Genomic DNA, 9,265 nt, shown 5'->3' on the forward strand with positions numbered 1-9,265 from the left:
TGAATCTCAAAGGTTGGATGAAGATGACATTGGTCAGTTTCGTTTTATGAAAGGTATCACAAGTTTTTTATTTTTTTTTTTAATTTATTTTTTTTTAAGATTTTATTTATTTATTTGTCATAGAGAGAGAAGCGAGAGTGAGCACAGGCCGACAGAGTGGCAGGCAGAGGCAGAGGGAGAAGCAGGCTCGCTGCCAAGCAAGGAGCCCGATGTGGGACTCGATCCCAGGACGCTGGGATCATGACCTGAGCCGAAGGCAGCTGCTCAACCAACTGAGCCACCCAGGCGTCCCGGTATCACAAGTTTTTTAAAGTATCTTGCCTGAGAGACAGAAACAAAATGACTCCAGTATGACTCTTCCTTGAATAAGCCCTGTGATATGGGAAAATGAGTTCACCTCTCAGGCTTTAGAGATTCCTCGTTTTCAGATCTAAGGGGAGGGACAGACTGTATGGCCTTCCAGGACTATGCCAGCTCAAACAGAATGTTTTTGTTTTTTTTTTTTAATTTTCAAGATTTTTAAAAATGTTTGTGAACTATAAAATTTTTAAATTTTTTAAAATTTTACATCTGTTACAGAGTAGCAATACCTAAAGGAAGAAGATAGTTAGAAGGAAGAAATAGGTATAAATGCCATCAAAAGATGACTCCAAATAAACTCGCCTATTAAATTGAGCTATGTATTACATAAAATGGAAAGAGGTACTTACGCAGTGCTAACAATTACTAGCTATGGACTATAGGAAGTAGTTTCTATGGGTGACCAGTTTTGCCCCCAAGTATTCTGCAAGAGAAATATTTAAAAGTTAAAAAAGCCAGACCATGCCTTTGACAATAACTGAAAACCAACCAAGCTGTCAGAATCATTTTTATTTTTTCTCCTACTTTGTATAAAAAGATTGTGAAGACATCAAATAATGTGAAAGAAATCTCATGGTCAGTCATCTTTATAAAACCATTTAATTGGCTCTGGCTAGTACAGTCTGTGAATCTTTTAAACACAGTAGAGACCGCTTTTCAAATACCAATGCCATATTATATAAGTCCAGCTCCCTCCCTCAGCAAATGTAGTTTCCTACCTTTAACAGTGTTTTTTATTGATAAAGGATAGATTTTTAGATGTCCTCTAGCCAGTTCTACAGCTGGGTGTGGAGAAAAAAAATTCAAATTCCTGAAATAATTACTTCATCTACTACAGTAGCAAATATATTTTCATTCTTCTCAGTTAAATGCAGAGCTTCAAATGTTGTCATATGTCATAAAATTAAATAGCTCCTTTTCAAATTTAGCTATAATATTTGACAATCATCATTCAGAACAGCAACCAGAATAATGAAAAATAATTCTCTCCTTTTCCTGAACACTTTTTAATTTTTCTTCCTGCATTTAATTGCTTTACTAAATTATAGACATAATACCTGACACTTCTAACCATTTTGAGACTGATTGTTAATGAAAGGGGCATAGAGAAAGCAGAGCTAATCTGGAAGTTTGTCTCTAAAATGTAGTTATTGAGTGATGTTGATAGATTGTCACATTTCTCCATTCTCTTATTTAGGTGATGATGGCCCCTAAGGATGATCATTAATTTTTGGCTGTTGGTTTATTTCTTCAACATGCAGACTGAGATGTAAAGATTTAAGCAGTTTCATCTGAATCAAAACCCAGGTTTACCTTAGAAGTATCAGGGCAAGGTCACAAAGTTTTCCTGGGCTTCAGTGTCCTTTGTATAAAATGGAAATAATGGTTTTTTTCTTAAGAATACCGTGGAGGATGCCTAATAATGAGAGTTATGTTCGTGCCACATATTAAATATCATTTCTAAATGATAGGATTTGATCAAATTATCTTAGCATCTTTCTGCTTCTCTCAGGTAAAATTGCAGTAGTTGGGTCTGTAAAATTTGAAGAATAGAACTCAGTCTCTTGTATAACTTCTTATGGTATTAATAGGATCAAAGGAAAGCAATCTTTTGGGAAAGAAGGTTCAGAGATAATGTGAGGAGGAAGAGAAAGAAGTGGGATACATTTCCAAAATCATGCAAATGATTGTGCTCTGATAATTCAGTTGGAATTTAAACCCTACTTTTGAAATAGATGCTGTTTCTTTCATAAACAAAACTGAGAGCCAGGATTTTTTTTTCTCCTGTCTTTAAAAGGGAACATACTTCATAGCTGCTTTAATTTAAAAATACTAAAATAACAGGGTGGCAGCACTCAGTAAGAAACCAGTGTGGCTGTGGCTAAGTTTCTGTTGCTTCTAAGTTCTTTTCAAATATTATAATTAACTGTATTCTTTCTGCTATTTAATCTGCTTATCCTAATTTTTCATGCTATTCCTTGAGCTGATAGATCTATCCCCTCAGTAAGAAAGTAAATGAGAAGAAAATGGTTTGTGTCTTACTGTGGCCATTGCTATGTCTTGCATGAAGCTTTCTTTATATGTAAATTGTATTTCCTCCTCATTCCAATCCATTATTTTTTCCTGTCTCCAGATGTAAGGTTCTTAACGATGGAGATTTCATCAGATGAGGACAGACAGCTGGTGAATGTTCTCTGGCTCTTCAACCCCTTTTCCATCTTACCAAAATCCCTTTCCATGACAAATACCTAGAAATATTAAGAAGCCCAAATATTCAGGAAAATTTTTATTATAATGCTTGCTTTTCTGTGATTTCACCCCCTTGTGTCAAGTCATTTGGTGAGATAATCATCCTATTATGTGGAAATAGTTTCCTCTTCTAGAATTAAATTTGATTCTAATCTTACCACTGTCAAGTTCATTCTTCTATTATCAAGAACCAGAGTTTTAACAATGTCCCTGCTTTTTTTTTTTTTTTTTTTCCTTCCCCTTGCTTCCCTCTGTTATAAAAGTTGACAGATGTGAATCCCAGGGCAGCTTAAGAGGGCATATCAAAATCAGCACCATAAAGTATTTAACTTAGGAAACTTTAGCTATTCTGAACATGTTTAATTCACTACTCTTTACAAATAGGAGGAAGAAGGCACCTATGACCAAACGCTTGAGTTCCGTAGAGGAGGTGATGGCCAGCCAAGAAGATCCACTCGGCCCACCCAGCAGTTTTACCAACCTCCCCGGGCCCGGAACTAATATGAGAAGGTAAAATTGGCATTGTGAGATGTCATTTATGTTGAATATGTAAATCTAATTGTTAATAATTCATAATTATATAATAGAAAAAAACTGATGTTTCAAACCTTTCAGTTATGAAGTATATAAGATTATACCATGGCTACAATCTACTTTTCCACCAAAACTTTCCCCACAAATGCTACCTCTAACCCTATTTTTTCCTCTATACCCACTTTCTTCTATTGGAGGTGATGCCAATCAGTGAAATGTCTTTAAGTTTGAAAGCAGGAAGAAAATGAAACAAAGGACCCGATAATCACCAACTTGAATAATTAAGTTTTTTATTGTTTAATTCATTTCAGCCCTTTTTAAGAAAGAGGAAATGTTTTCATAGTGTATCTTCTGGAATTGGATGAAGATAACGTGATTGCTTATAGAGATGGGATTTGGGGGCCTGTGCTATTGATCCAGAGACTTTCATCTTGGACTTTCAGAGTGTTGCTCTCTGAAATCATCTTCAATAGGAAGGTTGAGAAATATAAGAAAGAAATACTTCTGTCATCTTTAGTAACATTTCTATTTTCTTATTTATGCGAGGACTTTTGAATATTTTGAGAGTTTTCCCATTACAGCTTCTGTTACATATCACTCAGAAGACTATGAGAGTATTTTAGACTTAACTGTATCTTTTTTCTCAGTTTCTTCTTCTCACTAACAAGACCATTGAGAATTTTTAAGAAATTGTTCTCAATTTCTCGTTTCGGCTCTTCATTTTGCTAAGGCTGTTATCCACATTGTATTTTCCCCCTGCTAAATGACCCCCTCAATTTTTCAAGCCAGCTGTGGCTTTTTAGCACTTGAAATGCAGCTGGTCTGAATTGAGATGTGCTATAAATGAAAAATACATATCAGATTTTAAAGACTTGGGAGAAAAATATCAATAATTTGTATTGTTTATGTATTGAAATGAGACTATTTCTGATAGATTAAAGTAAATAAAATACGTTACTAACGTTAACTTCACCTATTTGTACTTTTTTAAATGTGACTAATGGAAAACTTAAAATTGCACATGAGTCTCACATTGTATTTATGCTAGGCAGCACTGTCCCGGAGTCTTAGATCTCCTTCAGCTTTCCCAAAGCTCGTTCACTGGTTACAAATTAGCTCTGTCATCTTAGTGAAGGAATGTTTTCTTCTATCTAGTCATTAGCTCCTTATGAAGTAGTCTGCCTGGAGCGGAAGTCCCATGCTATCTGAATTCTGATTTACCCCAGTGGGCCAGAGTGGCATCTTCTTTACCTTATCACTGGCTTTTCTTCGTGTTTAATACAAGGCCACTGAGTAAACACCCGGAACCTACCGTCCAAATTATCATAGAAGGACTGCTTCACGACGTTGGGCTTTTTTCCGTAGCAAGCACTGACCAGAGCAGACTCCAAGTAGATGTAAGGACTTCCACAACTTTACATTGTGTGAGATTGAACATCCACGTTGAGCATAAGTTCAGGGTGCTTAAAATTAAGGTGAATGAAAACTGGAAATTCCCTCATATCTTCCTGAGGGCTGCTAAATTGGCTAAACCAATGTTTTAAAATAAAGCCAAAGGTTCTCAACTCCCTGATTGCCCCAGGTTGCCTATCAGTGGATGCAGGACTAGGACTTTTCAGCAATATCCCAAGGCTGCAGGGTAGAAGGTGGATAGGGCCTGGCAGGGCTGGAAGTAGAAAGGCAGTCGTGAGGGTGGGTAAGGCTGCAGCCAGAAGGCTGGAACTCCCATCCTCTCAGCCCTTCCTCAGTTTCTTTCATATGTTTTCTAGATTAGGCTTCCACAGAAAATATCCTCTGAAAAAGAACATACTGCTTAAAGTAAATCAGAAACCGTAGCTCCATGGTAATTATAGCTCGTCAATACCAAATACTATGATGCAGGCTACTTCCAATCAACTGAAACATCACAATGTTAGTGGTTTTCTCTGTTCCCTAAGTCAAAACGCTTGCTTGCTTTGAATTGTACTGTTGATGTGGGAAATGTGCGACAGAGATTTTGGATTCCTGACATTGACAAGAAAATTAATTTACTCTGAAAAATAAATAAGCAAAACACATGTGCTCTTGGTTGAAAAAATTAGTAATTTTTAAATTTTAATTTAAATATGAAAGATTATGAAGTAGAATTTTCTTTTTGATATACTACCTTTGAATGGGAGGTTCACCAATAATAAGAATTATACCTTTTGTTCTTGAAAATATGTTATTCTTGAGAGGAAAGATTTTTTATTTCCTCATTCCTGGTTTCCATTAACTTAAGTGTCTAAAAAGATACACATTGTAGCCTGCCATTTAACTTCTCAGCAAATATAAGTATGAATTCTAATATATGCTGAAATTTTTCTCAGGTTTTGTTATCTAAAATTATTCAATATAAGAAATACTTAAGGCACTTTCTGTTCTCACTTAAAAACCCTAATTTCATAGTCATACTTTTTTTTATAATGTTTTGGGTACTTTTCTAGATGATGAATGACACATAGCACCTGTTCAGTAAATGTTTCTTAAATTAGTATATTTCGATAAAGTTTTTGGTGTGTAATTTACACATTCTTTGATTGTCCTAAAAAGTTTTCTTTGCAAGCCCTTTATCCCAACACCACCTCCTTGCACGTGCATGTATACTTTACCCAAAGTGGAGAGGAATCTGGATTCTACTTGGTACTAAGCACAACATTAATGACTAGCAAAAGCAGGAGATGCCTCGGAGTCCAGGATGGGTGAGAGAAGGAGGTGTTGAGGAGCAATGTGGGGAAATGGGCCCAGGTCTGGGACAAAGTGGTGGTAAGTCAGATCTGAGCCATGAGGGGAATGAGGGCCCAAACTCCAAACTTCTAGTTCCTGGACTTGTCATAATCATCCCAGATAACTCATAAATAGGAGTAGCTATGGATAGAAGAAATATACATAGTTCTTTAATCCGTGAAACTGGCCAAAACTATGTGCATTTGAAGAGGTTTCTGACACGACTGGAGTCCTGGAAACTGGATACCAATTAGTAGGGGCAGGTCTCAGAAATAAATTGGAAGCTTCATTTTCGTGGTGGAGTAGAGTCCCCTGAAGACATTCTAAAGACATTTAAAGAGGGGAAGAAGCAGAGTTCACAGCTTCAGCAGATGTTCGGCATATGTATTGGTGGTGACACAGGAGTGTAGCGTTAGCTGTATTGGTGGCATTGAACTTCAAATTAGACTAATACGACCAAACTGAAGCTTAGGCAGTATTGCTGTCCGATATTGGATTACAGCACCAGGAGGGGAAGAAGCTAAGAAGCTCTTGCAGTAGTCAGTCGAGGCATGGTTAGAGTGCCACATCCTGCTGTGAAAAGACAGAAATGACCTGTGTGGGGAGACTCTGGAGGCCCCTAGGACCACCAAAGTTAAGACTCCACACGGAAAACAGTTTAATGAATGTTGAGTCACTCTGAGGATTCACTTCTGGTTTCTTGTTTGATGAAAGAACAGCCCTCACAATTTCACATCTCAACCAGAAACCTTGAAGCCAAGAGCTAAGCATCGACTACTACATAAATGTCATGATTTTATTTTCTAAAATACAGGCTTTAGCAGTATTTTCAGCTCGTTTTAAAAAAAGATACATTTTTTAATGTCTTTTTTTTTTTTTTTTTAACAATCTGGTCCAGCGTCTCTTTGTAAAACATTTGAAATCAAGGTCAAGGAAATGACTGCTATAAATATAGCTGTTGCAGAACCCTCTGGTGCCCGTAGGATAGATAGGCTTCATGTGAGGATAACACTACCTGAAGCTCTTCATTTTCTGGCCAGGAGACTATTAGCTTTGAAGAGGTAGGAGCTGCTGATACGCAGTGGGGGCGCTGTGCCATTGCTGGCCCAGTGCACTCTTTTTGTTGGAACAGGGCTCTGGCACACAGGCTTCTCTCTCCACTTCTCTCAGCTCTGTCTGTGGCCACCCCCCAAAGTACTTCTTCTGGAGCCATGCCGGTAAATGTTGGGAGCAGGCAGGAGCAGGTCACAGACTCATGTGAATTACCTGTGCGGCCAGAACCAATCCAGGGGGAAATTGGAGGTGGGTGGGATGGGGGTGGAAGTGGCCCATTGGCAGACTGCATCTTTTCCGGGTCATCCTCTGTTAAATACCATTTAGTTAATCCAAATTCCCGAAATTGACATGCCAGCAGTAATGGGGCTCACAATGACAGAGATGTACTCTAAGAATTTCGGGAAGAAAAATTATTTTCATTTTGCTTTTTGTTTATATTCTGATTTATAGAAATTATGTTTATAAATTAGACAACAGTGTGCAATTTATTCTACTTGGGATCTATTACCATTTATACAAGCACTTCACAGGTACATATGTTTCAGCAGAAGTGTATCTGGAGTACAGAAAAGTCAATTTGAGGATCCAATCTCACTTTTCTCCTCTCTTTTTAAATAGAGTCTTTGTGAAGAAAGGAGCCATTGACTGAAACATCCTGCTCAAGACCTGTTGATAGACTTCCTACTTCCCCTTCAGAATAAGGTGCAGCCATGATGAATATTATTATTGGAGAATGGAAAAGCAGATTTTAGAGGGGAAACAATCCAGCCCCCAAAAAGAATGGGGAAAAAATACTAAGTTAACTAGAGCAAGTACCTTCTGCAAGTGAAAGAGAATCTTTTCTTCTGCCATCAATAAAACCAATGCGCTGTTATATACATTGTTTTACTGTATGTTTTCTTTGCTGAATAGTATCTTTCTTGTTCGTCTGGTATTAATCCCATAGTATAGAATGCAATAACAATCACAGGATACTGAAGTCCCCCCCACCACCACCACCGTAATTACAAGATAAAATGACGGACACAGCTTGCCACATTTCTTGCAAAACAACCTGCAACCGGATAGCAGTTCTTAGTAAGGTAGTAGCTGCTAAATATGATAGCAAAAAGTATTTAAAGTTCGAATGTATTGTTTTCAGCACTCGGCTAGCTTTTTCAAGTGTAATTCAACTCAAAACCAAGCATTCCCTTCCTTTTAAAATTTGTGACAGATCTTTCAAGATGTATCTGGTTGCTGATAATGGAAAACCCCATTCAAACCGGCTTAAACCCTAAAGGGAATTGACTGGCTCAATGAACTCCCAGAAGCTCAATAGTTTTCAGCTGATTCAGTGATGCAGAGTTTTCACAAAGACCCTGATCCTTTGCATCTTTCATTTCTGCTTTCTCTGGCGTCCACTGCATTCTACAGCAGGCTGCCCCATGGGATCATGAGACGGTTTCAACTCCCAGAGCTACTGAGTCCGGGGATGGGCTTAGGGTCACTTCCAGAAGGGCACTCAGAAGAGAAGAGAAGCCTTTCTCCTGAGGCTGCATTTGCTCATACTGTGCTACTTCCCTGCCTGTGAACCAGTGACTTCAGCAAGGGTCTGTGAATTAGTTTGGGCCTGACCCAAGTGCCCTGACATTACAAGTGGGGGCAGAAGCATGTTTCCAGACAGAAGACATGTGTCCACAAGCCAAGGTTTGTGCCAAAGGAGAGGGAGACCAGAACGTCCATTACAGAGAGGATTATGTCTGACTACAAACTTCATGTAATATGACAAAGACAATCTTCCCATAGTCTCAATTTGTGAAGCCAGAAGAGAACAGTTAAAAAGAAAGAATAAGAGGGAAGGGGGAGGTGGGGAAGGAAGGCAGAGGAAGGAAGGAAGGAGAAAACAAATCCTCCGGCCAAAGTAATTAAGAGAATGTCCTACTTGGCTTTGAAGGAGAGGGCTCAGGCTCTTACTCAGGGCCTGTGAATTCTGCATTTTCTTTATTAACCCACAGTTGATTGTTTCTACAGCATCATAATAAGTGAAAGGATACAGGTGAAAATGACATGGCTAGCAGTGTTGAGTTTTTTGGTTTTTGTTCTGTTCCATTGCTGTGCATCATAGTCAACCAGGAAGGGGATGGCTTGGGCATGGTGTTTTTTAAAAGATCTCCAAGTAAACTATAAAGTATGTCCTGGATTGAGAATCAGAGGAAGACCCATGGTAGTTTTAATAAATTTGACAGCTAATAGGTCAATGAGGGAAGAAGCAGAAGAGCTTCAATAGAGGTACTAGTTCTACACACTTTCTTGTTTAACAGATGGAAACAGTAATACCTAA

General features: G+C 38.2%; 1 protein-coding gene across 5 annotated transcripts in view; it reads left to right on the forward strand.

Annotated features, from left to right (window-relative positions):
- Nucleotides 1-7,823, forward strand: part of TDRD3 (tudor domain containing 3) — a 160,403-nt gene extending 152,580 nt beyond the window's left edge. For 3 of the 5 annotated variants that reach the window (XM_047720096.1, XM_047720099.1, XM_047720103.1), the window contains 2 exons: nt 2,995-3,120; nt 7,561-7,823. In XM_047720096.1, the coding sequence (XP_047576052.1) occupies nt 2,995-3,120; nt 7,561-7,594 (160 nt within the window). In that variant the 3' untranslated portion in view covers nt 7,595-7,823. The remainder of the gene's footprint in view (nt 1-2,994; nt 3,121-7,560) is intronic. The other 2 variants (XM_047720097.1, XM_047720098.1) reach the window with 1 other exon arrangement.
- Nucleotides 7,824-9,265: the final 1,442 nt, after the last annotated feature.

Source organism: Lutra lutra, chromosome 3 (genome assembly GCF_902655055.1).
Source record: "Lutra lutra chromosome 3, mLutLut1.2, whole genome shotgun sequence".
Classification (NCBI taxonomy): Eukaryota; Metazoa; Chordata; class Mammalia; order Carnivora; family Mustelidae; genus Lutra; species Lutra lutra.